The sequence below is a fragment of the Crocodylus porosus genome, unplaced genomic scaffold (assembly GCF_001723895.1).
Source record: "Crocodylus porosus isolate Cpor-Errol unplaced genomic scaffold, CroPor_comp1, whole genome shotgun sequence".
Taxonomy (NCBI): domain Eukaryota; kingdom Metazoa; phylum Chordata; order Crocodylia; family Crocodylidae; genus Crocodylus; species Crocodylus porosus.
In genome coordinates, this window is record NW_017728909.1 from 6,387,191 (window position 1) to 6,407,096 (window position 19,906).

The window sequence follows — 19,906 nt, forward strand, 5'->3', positions numbered from 1 at the left end:
CCCAGCCCTGCAAAGTGCTTTACTCAAAACCAACTTAAGAACTCAAACCCCTGGACTTTCAAAGTTCCTAAGTTACATGGGTGCTTCAGAAAAATGTTATTTCCAGCATTATTTCAGTTGCCTGAGGAATTTTTCAGTTTGGTGACTGGGATTATAAATTATTTGGATTACTATAGTGCTTGGGAGCCTTATTTTTTGGATTCCATTGTGTGAAGTATTAGACAACTGCAGAACAAAAACAGATCTTCCCCCAGAGAACCTAAAATTAGGGATGGGGCCAGAGAAGAACGTGGGTACTGACAGACAATGGGACACAAGGAAATGATGAGAAAATATTAGCATGATGCGTAATAGTCAGTCATAGTTGCATGGTAGCTTAACTGGCACCCAGTATTTCAGCTGTTGCTGCAAAGCAGAGTTTTAACGAGGCACAGTCCAGTATTTTAAATTTTAATTCTTTTATAAGATAAACTTAACGAAGTAGCCAAAAGCTAAAGATGGTAGTTAAATCAAGTTTCTCTGTTAGAATGAGCAGTTTTGGGGCCCTGATCCTGCAAAGACTTACACGCAAGATTTAATTTTGCTTGTCTAAGATTGAGCACCTCTGGTATAAACAACTTGTGAAACCAGTGTGAACTGCCTGTCACTGGCATGAGCCCACTGGCAGGAGCCATGTTGACATGTCAGAGAGCTCTAGGTGGCTCTTGGCCCCGATGTTAAGGGATGGGGGGAAGGCGCACATGCACGTGTGTGTACACAAGGAGTGGGAGGACGGTCAAGTACCTTTGGGTGCTGACAGATGTCCAGCTCCCTGGTCTAACTCATGGTGTTTAACAGAAAGCACCATGAGTTACTGACGATCCTGACCCAACAGATATTTGGTGTTGAGTTGGGAGGGTGGGAGATCAAGCTCTACTTTGGAGCTGATCCACTGAGAGGCTGCATCTGTAGCCTCCTCTCCCAACTCTGCTGTCTCAGGATAGGATGGTGAGAAAAGAGAGGAGGGAAGTCCATGCTGGGGTTTGCCCATAAGTGGATTAATGCGTGGGCCAGGGAGCTCTGCTTGCATCTTGCTCCTCACTGGCAGGGAAGCAAATCTGTGACTTTAAACTTGATGCTGTTTTTGGCTCCCTCCTGGTTGGCAGCAAACGGTGGGGCTGCCAGGGCCTCTCAGCCAATCATCAGCAGGGAGACAAAAATGTCGCTAAGTTTAAAACCATGGCTTTTGCTTCTCTGCTGATGAGGAGAGAGCCACAAATGGAGCCTGTCCACCAATCGGCAATGTGGGGAGGGAGACAGGCCTGAGTCAGGCCAGGAGCGCCACCTCTTCTGGGCTGTGAGTGGAGGTGGCAGTGCTGGAATGGAGGGTTATGGGGGGACTAAGGTGAATTTTGGGGTGGGTATAACCTCCCCAGACCTCCCTCCTAGTGCCTCCAGGAGCACAGCTGGGTAGCTCCCTGCAGGTAAATCTAATGGAGGAGAATGGTGGGGGGGGCAGATTGAGGCCCCCATGGTGGGGGAGGGAATGGGAAAGGAGCTGGGGGTATTGCCCAGCCAGGATGGTGAATGGGACCCCAGAGCTGGGGTGAGGAGCAGGATGGAGCCACAAGTGACTTGCCTAAAGGGCATGGAGGGGAGAAAGGAGAGCCCTGAGCTCACAACACGCAGCCTGCATCTGTCCTTGCCCTGCTGGGCTCCATTCCAGCTGTGGCGGGGCACGGGAGCAGGGAGGAGTAGTGGGCATGTGCCACCCACCCCTAGCTTGGCCAGGTCCACCCATTCCCCTCATGCCCCCCCACCTTCAGCCCAGCCCTGCTCCCAGCTGGCACTAACAGAGGTTAATGAAGGTGCTCTACTTTGGAGTGCTTTCATCTGAACCCTGATGTAATAAAGGTTCATATGTTGCATGATTGGGTACTTTTTGAAGTGCCTGGGAGCTGTGTACTTCTGTCAGTGCACACCTATACAGCACTTTCAGTGGCTGATCATACGACAGAACGTCACTTCTGTCAGTGCCCTCTGTTTTATATGTTAGTGGGTCTCTTGGTTTTCCCAGTTTCTAGGTTTGAATATCCTACTATTCAACTACTAGTGTTCATGAACCTTGGGTACCACAGTGACACTCATGAAATTAAAGAAAGTTTAAAAAAGAAAGAAAGATTGCTACCTCTAATAATGCTGCTATACTTAAGTATAGGGATGTTCTTATTTTAAAACTCCTCTTAATTTCATGTTTGTATGTTGAATCTTATCTTGCATGTAGAATTTCTACCACCATAGTAACTAGCTGCAACTTGCATATTTCTGCCAACTGTCCCCTGAAATTTTAACTTTATTTTTTAATTTAATGAACACGCTAGCATGTCAACCAGAGTGAAAGCAGGTGTTCCAGAGTTATGCTGCATGATCTGATCTCTCTGCGATGATCTAATGTTTAAATGTTTCAGTGCTGTGAACAATACAGCGCACGTTCGCATGTAAACGGGCATGAAGGGGTGATCTTCTCCATGCTTTTCCATGGAAAACATCTGAAGCTTTCTTCCCGACTCCACCTACTATTCTCCTTTTTCATCTCTTTTGAAGTAGGTACTAGAAATGGATTGCAAGAAGGACTCGTTTGATGTACAATATGGGCTTTGCACATTTAATGAGTGGCATTGCTTTTTCCTCATTCAGTGTGTGGCCCCGTACATCATTCTTATTACTGAAAGCCTGATTTGACTACAGAATTAATCCTTTTTTTTTTTTTTTTTTTTTCCCCTCTTGGCTTTTAGCTGGAACTTATAAATGTCAGTGTACCTTTAAGAGAAGGCTGGATAGGCATCTGGCTGGGGTCATCTGACCCCAGCGCTCTTTCCTGCCTGGGCAGGGTGTCGGACTCCATGATCTGTTGAGGTCCCTTCTGACCCTAACATCTAGGAATCTATAAGAGGTTTTGCAGTTTTGTGCCTGATGCTTGCAGGCTAAAGGGATTGCCCTGCACTAGTGCAGCAAGACAGGCTAAGATGTTGGTTTCTAGCTAGTCTCATTGAACCTGGGTAGTTCCAGAGGTCATACTGTGGCCACTGAACATGAGGTGCGGCAAGGCCTTCTAATTAGAGTCCGGTCTCTTGCAGAAGTTGGAAAGATCTGCAGAGATGTTGCTGCAAACTGCTTCTTGACGGGGTGGGGTATAGTTTTATTTGTGTGGGGAAAAGGTGCTCAAACTGTTCTGGAAATGAGAACTAACTACACATGTGAATGCTTGCTCAGAGGATGAGAGGAAGGACTCGGGGAGCAGAATTTGGGGCTGCAGCAAGTGAAGCGGTGTGGGGGGGAAGAAATGGGGAGTGGAATAAATGGTAATGTGAATGAGCAAAATGCATGTTTGGGATTTCTCACCCCTCCTGTCCACTCTCTTCTTTTGGAAGTAAAGTAGAGGAACTGCTTTGGCTGAAACATCTAGAAACCTCTACCTGAGGTAGTTATCTGGCCTGGAAGATTTCATCCCAAACTATTAAATAATAAGTAACTAAAAATGGGGTTTTACCATCTCAAGTGTTGAGTAACTTGAATAGACTATGGTACAGCTGTGCCTATAACTAGGAATTGAATTACTTTTCACCAGGCCTGATTTATGTTTGGATATTTGTTGCCTCAAACGGGGATGTCATGTTTCCCAATAACATGCAGTTCAGAGAGGACTAGAGAGAAGGACTGTTCAGGTGGCTGAAGGAATAAAAAATAGGGCAATAGATGTTTGCCTCTCTAATGTCTGTAAGAGTTCTCCTTGCCCATTTCCTTTTACTGTTTGTTTAACCTGCCTTTACACTGATCTCATGAGAGCAGGGATAACATTGTTTTGTGTGCTATATCCAGTCTGTATCGGGTTGGCACCTGCTGCGGGTACCTTTTGCTTAACAGATTAGCACCTTTATGCATAGTAGTCAAAGTAGTCAGGTTTGAGGTCTGTGTAGAATCTGTAAATGTTTAACGTCTAACCTGGCCCAGATGCTTTTAATTGTATACTACCAGAGCTAGAATTGGATGTGGCATTCAGGGGATGGTGACTTTTTTTTTGTTAGATTTGGGGGGTTTTTTTATTTGGGTCCCATCATGCCTCCTTCCCCACCCACTCTCTTCCCCTGCCCCCAATCCCTATTTCAAACCATAGTTCTCCAGAAGATCCATTAATATCGACCCTGTAATCATTTCTCCATTCCAGCCGATTGAGTTCAACTGCCTGTAATGGGGATATTATGTGACATTGCCTGAAGCTAGTGTTCCCTGAGGGATTCTGTTTTAATGACAGATTTTTAATTAAGAGCTCTGGTGAGATGCTTGCATTAGTAAACTGTTTCTAATAGCTTAAGTCCTCAAGCTGAGTCTGCAGTACAAGGGGCTTTAGATGGATCTGGGGACTGATGGGTCAGTGAAGGGGAGAGGGGTTTGTCTCTCTTCCTTGTCCCAAAGCATCTCGACTCCCATCTTGCTGGGGTCAACTGATCCCAGCAGTCTTTCCTGCCCAAGTGTAGTGCAGGGGGGCTGGACCTGATTATCTGCAAGGTCCCTTTCAGCCTCTAACAACCATGAAAGTATGAATCTCCAAAGACGTCTTGTGGTTACTACTCTAAGGGTGCTAACAGATGTGCAGCTCCCCGCTGTAACTTATGGCGCTTTCCAGAAAGTGCCATGATTTACAGGAAGCCTCCCCCACCACCAACCCAACAGATGTTCACTGTTGGGTGGGGAGGGGGAATCAAGTACTATGGGTATGTCTGCTCTGGGGATTATAAGAACTCTAGATTTCCCCATGGGGCCAGAATGAAAAGTAGCTAGATGTTGTCCTTTGCAGTAATGATGAGGGTGGGTGGTATATGAAGAATAACCTTTGTGCAGTGGGGAGTTCACCGAAATGCTATTGATTCAAGAGATTCCGTTGTCCTCAGCATTCTTTGGCTAAACAGGTTTGTTCTTCCTTGCAAACAATTGTTTTGTTCCTTGTGATGTGCTAATGATAACTCTTGATCCATGGGAATCAATGGGATTTGGTGTCCAACCTGCTTTGGTCCCTTTCAAAATACCAACCTAAGCACCTTGAAGCTACAGAGGTGGTTGTGTGAAACCAATGGGCATACAAGCAGGTGAGTGAAGAGTTGAGAAGGTTTCAAAGGGCAGGCTGTAAGAGTTGTTATGGCCATGGAGTGCTGGACATTGTCAGTAATTGGAGAATAAGTGACATCACATTGAGTTTTCAGAATTTTTCTACAATAAAAGTAGTTGAAAGTAAAAAACAACTTGCAAACTGTAAACTTGCATCATTTCAAAGATCAAACTGCAGCTCTGTTTCATAAGGTGGCTGCTCTCTAACTCCATCTGGGAAGTGCTTTCTTATAGCCCTGCTTGACTTACGTAAGAGTGATTTTTTTATTTATTGACTGCAGAATTTTCCAGAGAAATAATGTGCAAATTTACCAACAAAAAAGCGTGTTGTTCTTAATGTTTCATTCCCTTCATACAGGCAATTGGAAATGCTAAAACCACCAGGAATGACAATAGCAGTCGTTTTGGGAAGTACATTCAGATTGGCTTTGATAAGAGATACCATATCATCGGTGCCAATATGAGGACCTATCTCCTGGAAAAGTCGAGAGTTGTGTTCCAGGTTCGTTTTGCATCGCTTTCTTCTGAATTCTTTTTTTTAATGAACATCGTGTTTTTGGTACTTCCTGGCTTTGATGACGATCTTTAAAAAACTGACAGGAAGTCAAGAAAAAGATTAAACCCATCTTCCTTTAATTTTTCTAACGGTTTAACGTATTTAGCATTTCTTAAGGATATTTATACTTTTTTAATTGTACAGATGAAATCTGCTGGGCCATGGACCATTCAAAGTTGATACGGTTTTTTTCCATGGTGGTTTTGTTTTTGTTTTTGTTTTTTTCTTTTACCGTGCTTTATCCAGAGACCTCTGGAAGAATGATTATAGCACTGGAAAGCGTCTTCTGGGCCATCAGTTTTAGTCTTGTTATTGCAGCCAGAATCATCATGTTTCTATACATAAATGTACCAGTCCCATTAATAACCTTGTCTGTTTGCCTCAACTTCTGCTTCTGATAGAACGGGGGGGGTGCAAATGGTGGATCCAGCTGGCGGCCAGAATCCATTTCCCAGAAGCCCCTGCTTGTATGGCTGGAGCTGGATTCCATGGGGACCCCAGCAGCAGCCACACTGTGATAGTGAGGCTGGGGTTTTCCATGGAGATTGGCCCCAGCAGCACTGGCAGGGTGCATGGCAGGACGTGGAGCAGAGCTGGGATCTTGCAGCGGTGATAGTGTGGTCTGGAGCTGGGGCAGAGGCAGTGATGTGCAGGCAGTGAATTGTAGCTCTGCCCTGGCTCCTTGCAGTGGTGGCAGCATGGTTCGGAGCTGGGGCAGAGCTCCAATCCGCTGTCTGCATATCCCTGCCTGGAGGCATGCAGGCTGCGGATTGCAGCTCTGCTGCAGCTCTGGACAACGCTGTCACCACTACAAGATCCCATCCTGGCTCTGGCCCAGCTCTCTGCCCTGGCAGCAGGGGTGGTGGTAGGGGTGAGGCTTGAGGGGGCTACAGCCACCCAAAAATTCCTCCTAGCCCTCCATAACCACCCCTCCCCGTGGTGCTGCCACTGCCTACCCCATGCAGGTGGTAGCAGCTGAGCCTGCCCTGCTTCTGCCCCTGTAGTACGGACTCTGTCAGCCCCCACACCAAGAAAAGGCTGTTGCTGCTGCTGCCTGCCAGCGCTGCTGGGGCCATGGAAACCCCAGCCCCCCTGGCTATCACAGCTGGTTGCTGCTGGGGTCTCCAGGGAAACTGGCCCCAGCCATGCAGGCAGGGGCTGTTGGGAAATGAAGTCCAGTGCCAGCCAGGTCCAGCCCGTGGGCCAAATTTTGCCCGCCACTGTGATGGAAGTCTTAAAGAGAAAAAGTTAGTGAACCTTGAAACAACTGACTCTTAGGATGCATAATGCAAATGAACAAAATGTAAACATTTTAGGTTGAGGTGCCATAGTTTTAATTGAAATCCTGGAACTGATGATATTTCTCAAATGCCCAGAGCCCCTTTTGTATGACTTGACATTCCAGGTCAAGCTGAAGATTCCCTGACCTTCCGCTGGAGAGCTCAGTCTTGGAAGTGTGAGTTGTATTGGTGCCTCTAGCACTGACTGACTGGATGGTGACTTCCGACTTTGTGCCATTATCCTAGGGGAAACCTGTATGTTTCTTACTACTTCCACTGCTCCACGTGCACAGGCTTGCACGTGCTACTAATGGTGTTTTGCGAATCTGGTGGACAGTGGGAGCGGCAGGGCGCAGTGACCGCTTGTGCCTTACCAAGGCCCAGTCCTCTAAATGGTGTTTTCTGGGATGTTTGGGCCCAGGAAGTCATTTCCCAAACTCCCTACCTGTTGCACTCCAATATCTCAAAAGCAGCTGGAATTTTTACTCAACTTTAAGGAGAAGTACTGGAAAAGCAAAAACCTCTAACTTTTGCAGGTTATGTGGGGAGAAGCTTGGTGGAGAGCTGGACTTCTTCTGTGATGCATGCTTTTAGTGGGGTTCCTGTGCAGGGTTCAGAAAGTATCTCACTTTCAGTACACTTGAGCTGAAACTTGGAACAACTTGTTTTTGCTGTGATGCTACACATTTTACTACCACTTTATTTATATGCTGCCCTTCCCCCAAAAGTCTCAGGATACCTTGTAATAAAAGCCAAAGTAACTTTAACTTAAAACTCTCTATTCTGTTTCTATAATGAGATTAGTATAACAAAACAGCCTGCCCCAAAATACAAAGTAATCTACCCCACTTACTCCTACTTCCTTGCCTCTTACCTGAGGAAAAAATCCCTCCCTGCTCCAGCCTGTCAGGCTGTGCTAGTGGTTCTGACTTTCAGAAGTGGCTTTGTATTTCTGCTTCTGCTTATAAAGTGTTTGAAAAGATTTTTGCCCTTCTTTTTTACCTAGCTATACTTCTATATACAGCTAGTGAAACCTGCTGTCTGTTTTGCACTTTGATTATAATTGCAATAGCTCTTAAGGTACCTAGACCTTATTTATCATTTTATGTAAATTTTTTTTCAGTCAAAATAATGAAGTGAATGAATTGCACATTCAGAAGCAGAAAGAGTTGAAAACAAATTCAGATACATTTTGGTATTTGTTAAGTGCCTCTAAACTAAATAAAATAACAAGCTAAATTGAAGATACAGACTTGATTAGAATTTTGTAGTTGGCAAAAATCACAGAATTCTAAGGGAGTTTAAACTTAACCCCCGCCTCCCCCCAGTACAAGTCATTTTACTTTCCCAAATATATTTTCTACTCTACAAACTACAAGAATGAACATGCTCAGCAAAGGTATAATAGGCGAGGAGTACCAATGTAAAACGGCACAATTATGCATTCTGGAAAAACTAATTAAAAATCTTTTGAGTGGGGTGGAGGCAGGCGGGTGAGTTGACATCTCTGCGATTCCATTACTTTCACTTACCTGAACTGCAGCTAGCAGTGGCTCAACAATATAAATAGCCAGGTCTCTGATCTCCTGAGTGTCTCAAACAGTTAACTCTGTGTTGTTAATATAACAGTGCCCTTTTTCTTGACCCGTGACCTCACTTTTTCACATTCAAATTCCATTAAATAAATTATTCCTTTTGTAAGATCTCCCAAAAACTATGCTCATGAAAAGGATATCCTCAGCCCCTACAGGACATGTGTGTTGCTTAATTCTGACCCTCAGGCAGCTGTTGTGATTAGTGCGACTTCCTTGGCTGTGATACAGAGTTATGGGGGCAGTTATGTACTTTGGGTTTGGACAGTAACATGGACAACCCTGCTGGCAGTAAGGAGAGAAAAGGAGGGCTGCTGAATGTCCTTAAGTCTTTACCTTTAAATTGAGTCAATGTTTTGTTCTTCAGGCAGAAGATGAAAGAAACTACCATATCTTCTATCAGCTGTGTGCTTCTGCGAGTCTTCCAGAATTTAAAGACCTTTCCCTAAGTAAGTAAGCTACTTTGCCAGTAAACTGGGTTCTCTGAGCCACCTGCAGCCTGAATATGGCAGCAATAATGAAGATTGCTGCTAGAAATGCTGTCCTACTCTGCATGGCTTCAGTTCTGTGAGCCAAGCATAGCACTTAAAATCTTTTCAAAAAGATGTAACAGGTAAGAAGGCTGGAAGGCCTTTTTTAATAGATAATGTGCATATTGGGTCCTTATAGCCTCAGTAGATAAAACAGCACTTCTCGGATTAAATCTCGACCTGCATCAGCTCTGCTGTTGTAGCTTTGAGACTGGGGCTTGTTGCAAAAATGTGAAAGGGGTTATGTGATGCTCTGGCTGACATCAGGCCCACTTCTAAACAGTGTTACTCAAAACAGGAACAAACAACAACCCAGTATTTCGAGGTTATTAATCAAGAAACCAAATACGTTCTATTTTCTATAGCAGCTGCTTACTGAAAATGACAGTGTCTGTGACATGAGCACCATGGATGCTGGTTGATCTCTAGCTTTTTAAAGCAGTCTGTTTAGTGCTGTGTAATACATGTTTATTATTTTAAATATCAGAATTATATCTGAAAAAAGGGGGGAGGATCGTATCCCTTTCTTGGATACAGTGTTGCCCTCAAGTGCATCTTAAATTGGTGCAAGCAGTTAATTGCTGCCACAAACCCAACTGTTTAGATACCAGAGAATAAACTTGATGGGTGGGAGAAGAAAGGAAGATTCAAAATCGGTATCTTTAAAATTTAAAAAAAGCAAAATGTAGGACTTGGTGTCACAATTATTTAGAGGAGCAGAAATGTGCATGTAACTGTCTGGGGCTTGATCATTTGTTCTTGGCTATGAAAGGAAGCTAGCACGGAAAAGCTGCCCCTGAATTATGTAAATTCATCTGCTCATGGACAAGACAGCATAGAGACATAGGAGCTATATGTAGAGAGTTCTTCCTAGAGGTAAGAGAGGAATGGAAGTTGGATCTCCTGCCTGCAGTTTTCATGGAATCATAGAAAAATTGGGCAGAAAGGGATGTCGGGAGGTCATCTACCCAGGGGCTGGCAACCAGCAGCCTGCAAAGTCTTTTGATCCAATTCGCAAACCTGGGGCTTCCATTGCTTTGAGTGTGGGGGAGCGTGAGGGAGGTGATTGGCAGCAGTCTCTTTCCATTTGCCAATACAGGAAAGCGCAGCAGTGGCAAGTGCTTTCACTGTGCTGGCATCACGCACTTCCCCCTGTTGGTTTAGGACGAAGTGACAGCTGCAGGGAAAGCCAATAGCAGCAGGTGCTTTCCCCATGCTAGTGCAGGGAAAAGTGGCAGAGGTAGCTGGGTCCTCGTACCCACCCTTGCACCAACCAACCCACCTTTGACCCACACTGGCTCAGTTCAGCCTGCATCCTTACAAGGTAGCTGACTGCTGATCTAGTCCAGCCCCTTGCTTGAGGCAGGATCATCCCTATCCAAGCCATCCTATACAAATCCTTGTCTAACCTATTAGCATAACTACACAGTCAATCTGACACGCACAGCCATGAGTTACAGAACTGAACATGGCACAGGTGAAGCAGGGGGACAACTTGGTTAGTTGACTTGGTGAGTAAATCACTTGGCTTTGGACAGCTGTTGTGCTTTAGGTGTTAACAATTCCATGAGTTGGGCATAAACGCACTTTATCTTATAGACCAGCTGTGGTGTTAAAGTTTGTAGAGTGATGGTTTGGATAAAAAGCTTATGTAAATGCCAAGTATTGATATGGATAACTGGTAACTAAACATTATGAGTAGCTATGAGAAATGAAGCTTTGCAGCAAAATGGTAGCCTGCCAGGCTTAAAGCTCAAACATGTTTGGTAATTAGGAATACAATTTTTGCACAATGCATGTTTTGTACGTCAGAACTGTTAAGATAGCATCTTGCCACAGGCACTAGCAGCTTGGCCTGCTAAAGAACAAGACTGGTTGTTTGTTTGTTTTCTTTTGGTGCTTTGTGTCTTATTTATTCAAGACCTCTGTGCTATAAGCAATTAATGTTTGCAGAATGCAAACAATGAGCCTGCAGATGCAAAGAGTATTAAGAGTGGTGAAAGTATATTTTGTGCAGCATGAATTGGCCTAATATTAATATCAGATTGAGTCTTATTTGGGCATGTGGTTATCTGACGCCCACCTTCAGATGTACTGAGAAGGAAAGAGAATAATAAAACCCCGTGTCTTTTACTCTAGGATGAAAAATGAGTCACTTAGGCCCAAGACTGACAGCAAGTACAAATGCACTTTCTGGCACAGTTTCCTTCTAATTTTTGTTTCTGTGTTGTTCAGTAGGGACTCAATGAACCCAAGTCGAAGCAGGAAAAAACCCTTCTTAACTTTATAGGCTGTGAGCCTAGTGCTGTCTAGAAGAGCCTGTATGCTTCAGGAATTGGGGTTACTGACCATGCTTCAGTGTCAGTCTGTCATTTGAGTGAGAGTCCTACAGTCAGAGTCTTCTTTCATTGCTTCCAGAAGATCTTGACTCAGGCTGTAAACATGTCTCATATGAGACTATCTTGATGGATCAGGGTTGAAATCTGGGACAAAAGAGGAGCAGCACAGCCCTTTCTACATACAGCCCTTCCAAGCTGCATTGCTGTTCCTCGCCCTGTTGGTAACAAGGAAGAACCTGCAGCCTGACAAGCTTTGTTCCTGGAATGACTGGCAATTAACTTAAATGAACCATGGTTAACTTAGATATACATACTGGTGCCCTCTAAGGGAAGGGTTAGCACATTTTGGCTTGTGTCTTTCACATGTACTTAAAGCTGGACAGTGGATAGGTACCTGTATAAGATCCCAGGATTAAAGGCTTTCCCCTGGTAGAAATGCTGTTGCTTTATACCTATATGGCTGCATGTCCACATGAGTAGCATTGGAAGGATATTGGTGCAACTGTCTGCTATGGACTCCTTAGGGGAGAAGTTTTCTGTAATACCAATTTTGATCTCAAAGCTCATGGGCTACAAGAAACTATTAAGGACTTTCACAACTTTTCAAGCTCAAAATTTTGTTTTTTATCCTTGTATACAAATAATTAGAAACAAAGTTCGGCTTACTAACCTTTACCCAGGGGTTAGTTACCCCGCGTGTTATGTCAAAATGTTATAAGTGCGCTTGTCAGTTTGTCTCAACAGTTGCTGGTAAATTTTTGGGTGGGCCTTTTACATGCAAGACGCAAGTAAAAGGCACATGTCTAGACACAAGTAAAGGTGCGCAGTCTCTAGCGTTCCAGGGGAGGAGGGTAATGGAGCTTCAGCAGGCGGCTAGCTGGAAAGCTAGATGCAAGTTCAGGCTTCAGCTGGACTGTCTAGTGTCTACTGAAGTAAAACTTGCCTTATGTGCTAGAGTGTTACGAACTTCAGCTTTTTAGTTTTTTGGGGGGAAACCAAAGATGGAGTGTATGTTGCCAGTGTGTGAATCAATATACTAGGAGTATACGGAGCTGTCAGCTCAAGAAACTGCCTCCCTTCTCTCCCTTCCTTCTCCCCGCTTATGACTTTCTGTATCCTGGATTCTTGTCAGGGACCTGAAGCTTGAGGTGTCAGGCTTTCAGTTTTCGCCCATTACTGACAATAGCAGGTTTCTTTGGGCTCTGAATTGCTGCTGAAATATTGTTTGTAATGAGAAATGAGGGAGAGGTTAAAAAGAATTCATGTGCAGCTTCAGTCTTTTCTGAAGATTGGGCTACATTTGTTCCAAAGTTGTTCCCCACTGGCCATAATTCAGTGCTGCGTTATTTCTGCCCCTTGGGTGGATGAATATTTGAAAAGCTGGCATTTGTCAGAAAATGTCTACTAGTGAATTATGAAGAAATCTAGAAGAGGTATGCTGAGGTCAGCTGTATAATGGAGATTTTTTGCTTACGTAGTTTGTAGAGTGGTAGAAACAGGTTCAGAAAGGTTAACTGATTTGCTGTAAGAGGCAAATTTATTGGAGGGATCTGAACCTATGAATTTAAGCCTTGGACTCTGATGCTGACCTGCTCTGTGGCATCAGCATGTTGCTTAACTTCTTGAACATCAAATTCCTCATCTGTGGCATGTTGGTTAACTCTTTTGAGCCTCAGATTACTCATCTGTGAAGCAGCGGTGATCCTATTTCCTTGCTTTTTATAGCAGAGCTGTGAGCCACAGTGCAACAGTGATCGTAAAGCAATATTGGTGTACAACATCCATCATTCATTGAAGTCCATCATTCTGAGAAATGGAAATAGAAATTAGGACATCCCTACTCCTTGTCTTCTGTTCGATGCATTTGCTTTGAGCTCCCTTGTCTTGCAGCACATTGTAGTTTTGCATGTTACAGCAGATAGTTGGAGCACTCCTTTGTAGAACACTTGCAAAGTGTTGTCATTGCAAGATGGAAAGGGAGAAACTAGAACTAGCTTTTCTCGAAGCTTCTAGCAGAAATTTTGTTGTGTGCTGAGCTGGCCTAGGCTTTTGTTTTACCCTCTCTTATGTGAAACAACCAGAATAGTGCCTTTTTACTATATGCAAAATGGGACGTGAGCCTTGATCCACAGTGACATCAGGGAGGTTGATTGTAGTCTGTCCAGAACATTGATTCATTTGCCATCCTCATTAGCAAGACCTTGGAAACCATTTGAGGCTAGGGACAGATGTTCAGAAAGTCTGAGCCTGATTGATTCAATCTTTGCAGGCTAGTCTAACCTGGCTAGGCTAAACCAGTTTGCAACTGCACAAACATCCCCTCTGGATTGAAAAAAATGCAGGCACATGCCTGCAGTGGCTCAGGGTAGAAGCTGTGGGGGTGCTACAGCAACCCTTCCTCCCCTTCCTCAGTGCTGAGCTGAGGGGGACGTGGCCAGGCCCTGGCAGGAAGTTCTGATTAGGAAGGAGTAATGTCCCTTGTCCCCTTCCTCCCCCCCATCAGCCCAGCAGGGAATTGATAACACAGTGTTTATCACCCCATTAAGAAAACAACAGAGGAACATTACCAGCTAGCTACCTGTTGATTCTGCCTTTGTCCCATCTGCCACAACAGGGACCATAGCCAGCATGTGATCTGATAGCTAATGCTGAGAGGTCTGTGTAAGGCAGAGGGGATGGTGGAATACCTGCTTAGCAGGAAGTGGTGAGGGGGAAGGCAGGAAGATGCCTGCAGTCTCTGCCAGAGCTGTAGCCAGGGAGCAGAGGGAAGGGGCCAGCCCTGCTGTGGATCAGAGAGCCCCGCCCAGCCCAGAGAGCATGCTGGGAAGCTGGGGGAGTCTGGTTTAACTTAAACCAGGAAGGGGTCCGGGACAGACATTGCATAAACCAGTTTGACCCAAGTCAGTTAAGTCTGATGCTACATTTAACTAGGTTTTATCTCAGACTGGTTTCAGTCATTTTCAAGCTGGTTTATATGAATGGAACATCTGTTCTGTTACATGCTTAAACCAGTGTCCGGTCACTTAAACCGGTTTATGTGTAATGTCTGTCCCTAGCCTAAAGGTTCTTTTTTGCCACCCTTTTGTTCTGCCAAGCAGAAGCATGGCAGGGTGGCACATGACAGTCTGATTTGTTCAGAAAGGCATGAGCTTTTGCAGGCACCAGCTTGCTTCTGCTATGAACGGACATGCTACTCGGCGAATCCGCTCATAGCATCTGACAAAGCAGGTTGTTGCTTAGGAAAACTTACGCCTTTCTGAACAAATTAGTGTGTAAGATACCACCCCGCCCTGCCTTCTGTTTGACTTCAGACTCATCCAGCTGACTAACTCTGTACTCTGCTAAGCAAGGCTAAATCTTCAACACCCATTGTGATGAGCCAACTGCTGTGGTTTCACTGGTGATCTAGCAGTCTGACAGTGCGTAAACCATGTGGGACTTTTGATGTCAAAATGTGCTCTCGCCCACAGATGCCTCCTGCTTACCCTGGGTGAGCCAACGCGCTGAGATGACTCCCAGGCATGAAACGAACAGTAGACCTCATCCGTCTGGGATAAGTGCAGTTATAATAGTCGTGTGTTGGAGGAGTTTGTGCCAATCAGGGCACATGCTTTGGTTTTAAAATGCGCAGTGCTAAATTATGCCTACTATTTTCAGTAATAAATGAGCCCAGGGCGAAGCGGGAAGATGACTGATTACCAGGCTGGATTGCTGACACTGGCTTTACAGGGAACATGTGTAAATCAATAGAAATTGAAAATTCCTTCTAAACCATGATCGCAGAGTACACAGTGTCTGTCTGTAATGTCAGGCAGCACTAAAAGCCCAAAGATTTTCTGTCCCCTGGCAGATCAGGGAAGGCTTCCTTGCGCTGTTGTGACAGGGGCTTTCAATTTGATGTCTGAAGGGACAATGCTTAATGGCAAGAGCAGCCTCCTATTGGCTAGTGTGACTACCAGGTTAGCCTACAGGGTTAGCCTACAGGGTATTTCACTGAAGGGAAACCTTCCTGGATTGTTTCTGCTTTAAAGATTTATGGTGTGTGTGTGGGTTTGATACCAGCTGTCTCCCTGGCTTGTTTCAGTGTTTATTATGAGATGGAATGTTTTAAGATCCATCGGGAATGCTTCTTGCCTGACAAAGTTTCTAGAGCTTAAATTTTAATCCTTTTTTTTTTTTTTTTTTTTAAGGCAAGGTTCTTTCTCAAATTTACCTCCTTAACACCTCTCTCCGCTTTTATAGTGTAGCAGATGTTTCAAAATTTCCCGTTGGAAAAGGGAAGCAGTGAGTGACAGTCTGTATCACAGCAGTGCCTCCTTATGCATGCTTGGGGCATTGGCATGAAATCAAGCTAAATAGGAGGTGTTTGGGCAGCACAACGTCTATCGGAGTCGGGGAGCAGCGCTGCGGCCTCCCAAGTTTGATGTCATTGAAGTTGAGTGCAGCTCTGCTACTGACTGGTTTGTTCTATATACAGCCTTATTGTAGAAGTCAGGTCAGAAGGGACCTTACAGATCTTCAAGTCCAACCACCTGCCAGGGCAGGAGAAAATACTGGACTCAAATGATCCCAGCTAGGTAGGCATCAAGCCTCCTCTTAAAGACCCCTAGGGTAGGAACCAGCACCACTTCCCTTGGAAGCTGGTTCCAGATCCTAGCCGCCCTGACTGTGAAGTAGTTCTTACGGCTGTCTTATCTAAACCTCCTCTCCAACAACTTGTGGCCGTTATTGCTTGTTATGCCAGGGGGCGCTGGGGGGAAACAAGCTCTCTCCCAAACCCTTCTGGTCCCCCCTAGTGAGTTTTTATAGACGGTCACCAGGTCCCCCCTCAGCCTTCTCTTGTGAAGGCTGAACAGGTTTAGGTCCCGCAGTCTAAATAACGTAAACGCTAGCGTGCATCCATAGATGCTTCTCGAGCAAATCCCGGGACATCATTCTCCCCTTGTACTCGGCTTTGGTGAGGCCGCAGCTGGAGTACTGCGTCCAGTTTTGGGCTCCACAATTCAAAAAGGATGTGGAGAAGCTTGAGAGAGTCCAGAGGAGAGCCACGCGCATGATCAGAGGTCAGGAAAACAGACCTTACGATGACAGGCTGAGAGCCATGGGACTCTTTAGCCTGGAAAAGCGCAGGCTCAGGGGTGATCTGATGGCCACCTATAAGTTTATCAGGGGTGACCACCAGGATCTGGGGGAACGTCTGTTCACCAGAGCGCCCCAAGGGATGACGAGGTCGAACGGTCACAAACTCCTGCAAGACCGTTTCAGGCTTGACATAAGGAAGAATTTCTTTACTGTCTGAGCCCCCAAGGTCTGGAACAGTCTGCCAGCGGAGGTGGTTCAAGCACCTACATTGAACACCTTCAAGAGTAAATTGGATGCTTATCTTGCTGGGATCCTATGACCCCAGCTGACTTCCTGCCCTTTGGGCAGGGGGCTGGACTCGATGATCTCCCGAGGTCCCTTCCAGCCCTAATGTCTATGAAATCTATGAAATTGTAGGGTCTGCCCTGCTGTCCCCAGATCATGTGGGTGGCCTCCTCTGGACCCTCTCAATGTTGTCCACAGCCCTCCTGAAGTGGGGTGCACAGAACTGGACGCAGTACTCCAGGTGTGGCCTGACCAGTGTCACGCAGAGGGGGAGGATCACCTCCTTGGCCCTACTTGAGAAGCACCTGTGGATGCACAACAAGGTGCGGTTAGCCCTGCCAACTGTGACCTCGCATTGTCGGCCCATGTTCATCTTGGAGTCAATAATGACCCTAAGATCCCTTTCTGCCTCCATGCTCTCAAGAAGGGAGTTTCCCATCCTATAAGTGTGCTGCTGGTTACTACTGCCCAAGTGTGGCACTCGTCAGTATTGAAGTGCATCCTGTTTTTGCTAGCCCACCCCTGTAACCTATCCAGGTCTTGCTGCAGTCTTTCCCTCCCTACTAGCGTGCTCACTTCACCCCAAATTTTGGGATCATCAGTGAATTTGAACAGGGTGCTTTTCACCCCGTCATCCAAATCACTGATAAAGAGATTGAACAGCGCGGGCCCAAGGATCGAGCCCTGGGGGACTCAGCTGCCCACTTCTCCCCAGGTCGAATATGACCCATCCACCACCACCCTCTGAGTGTGACCCTTCAGCCAATCTGCAATCCATCTGACTGTGTAGGCATCAATGCCACAGTCACCCAATTTCTTAATGAGGATGGGGTGGGAGACTGTGTCAAAGGCCTTGCTGAAGTGCAGAAAGACTGTATCCACAGCGACACCTGCATCCAAGGCTTTTGTGACCTGATCTTAAAAGGCAATCAGGTTGGTCTGACATGACCTGCCCCTAATGAAACCGTGGTGGTTGCCCTTGAGCATCATCTCTGAGGCTGGCCCATCACAGATGTGCTCCTTGAGGATCTTCTCAAAGAGTTTCCCTAGGATTGAGGTAAGACTGATGGGCCTATAGTTGCCTGGGTCCTTCCTCCTCCCTTTTTTAAAGATGGGGACCACTTTGGCTACCTTCCAGTCATCTGGCACCTGGCCTGAGCACCATGAGCACTTGTAAAGCCATGCCAAGGGCCCTGCAATAACCCCCTGCTAGTTCCCTCAACACCCTGGGGTGGAGAGCATCTGGACCCACTGATTTGAAGAGGTCCAACCCCTCTGGATGCTCTCTAACCTGGTCCTCCCCAACCTGAGGTCTGGAGGTGTTCCCCTTGAGTCCCTCTTGCATCACGGTGGGGAAGTGCCGGTCCCTGCCCAAGAAAACAGAGGTGAATAATTGGTTAAAGAGGTCTGTTTTCTCCTCTGGCGCAACCACCAGATTGCCCAGAGGGTCTTGCAGGGGCCCCACATTTCCTGGTGCTTTCTTCATCCTCCCTGTAACCTTGAGCGGGTTTCTCAACTTCTCTGACATCGGCTTCTCTTCAGTGTAGAAAAGGTGCGGGTGTCAGTGATGTTTCCTTTATTTGTTTTAGAAACAGGACACCTCACTTGAGGTAGCCCCTCCAGCACACAGACAGTTTTGTCATCAGTATAGCTCAGTGGCAGGCAATTATTCCAGGCGGAGGGCCGCTTACTGAGTTTTGACAAGCCATCGAGGGTCGCATGACGGGCAGCCTGGGCCAGATAAATATTCATTTTCTAAATTTTTTTAGGGGCTCCACGGGCCGGATAGAATGGCCTGGTGCGCCGCATCCAGCCCGCCGGCTGCATTTTGCCCTCCCCTGCTATAGCTAGTTAGGACCAATACTTAATAAGTTTATATGGGATTTGGCTAAATAACTAAATTGTACCTGGCTTGTCTGGGATTTTATAGCAAGATGGATATCATGCTGTGAAAAGCCATCTCTTTTGCTGTGAGACCATGGTCTGTTTTCCTTACCTGTGATGTATCTCCTTACTGGTAATGAGAATTAGTTCCTGTTTTCTTGGTCTGTTGAGGATTGGTTACGTCATGCTTGTGCTGTTCTGTGCAAGTGCAAAGTGTAGTTGTTCTACTGTTAGGACGTGGAAGACGAAAGGAAACTGGAATTTTCCTACTTCTCTGGAATTAAACAAAGAAAAATGGTAACACCTCTTTTTCTCTCCATGTTCTTTTCCGTGCTGTACGAGAGCGGACCTTGCTGGGACGCAGACCTGCTGATTTTGTTGTCTGTGAGCCTGGGACCCTGGATGCTGTTGTGGAATAGCGATAACCTGGAGTGGGAGAGCAAAGCGCTGACCTTGTATTTTTTCCAGTGACGTTCCCCACACCAGGGCCCCGAAAAAGAAATGGTTTTTCTGGTCTCTGCTTATATGCTTCTGTTTCTTAATCATGGGATGGACTTAAATAAAATAGCCCTAAATATTTCTTTTCTAAATTAGTTAATAGAGGTAGTGCATTTCTAACAGGTTAGTATCTAAGGAGCCACCTTACCATGCCTTAAAACTAGTCCAGGTTAGTGAGCTTTGTGAAATTGGGAGCTTTTTCCTAGAAAGAGTTATTATATATTCGGTTATTTCAGATGTTAGAAGTTAGACTGACCTCAGTGTCTCATAAGCAACAAAGCAGACCTGGCAGATGATCAATCATATTTGTCAGAACTCATTTTCTGTGATCTAACACTGAACTGCCCGTGTGGCTAGGGAAACCTGTGCATCTCTGTTGTTTATGTGCTTGAGAAATGCTGGTGCCTGTGCACACAACTTAAAGGTACAGCTGATGCCCATATCCAGGGTGAAGAAATGGAGATGCTACAGTTCTGATGAAGTGCGCTTCAGCCCTGAAAAGCTTGCAACTCATGCTACCTGTAAGGTGCAAATCCACCTTGCCTTCTGCTTGATATCATAAACCATGGGAATGACAAGTCAAAGGTTTTAAATTATTACATGGCAAGTGCTTCTAAACACACTTACAACTGGAATTGCCAACTAACCAGCTAGGCACTTGCTTCAGTTTTGTTACCCAGAAGCATTTAAGAATATTTAAGTACGTGACCTGGCCAAG

General features: G+C 45.6%; 1 protein-coding gene across 1 annotated transcript in view; it reads left to right on the forward strand.

The window, feature by feature from the left end:
• LOC109307664 (unconventional myosin-Vb-like) overlaps positions 1–19,906 on the forward strand; it is a gene marked incomplete at its 5' end in the record, with an annotated part of 224,144 nt that overhangs the window by 89,693 nt on the left and 114,545 nt on the right. Inside the window, 2 exons of the mRNA XM_019531676.1 lie at positions 5,501–5,644; positions 8,938–9,019. Of these exons, the coding sequence (XP_019387221.1) occupies positions 5,501–5,644; positions 8,938–9,019 (226 nt within the window). The remainder of the gene's footprint in view (positions 1–5,500; positions 5,645–8,937; positions 9,020–19,906) is intronic.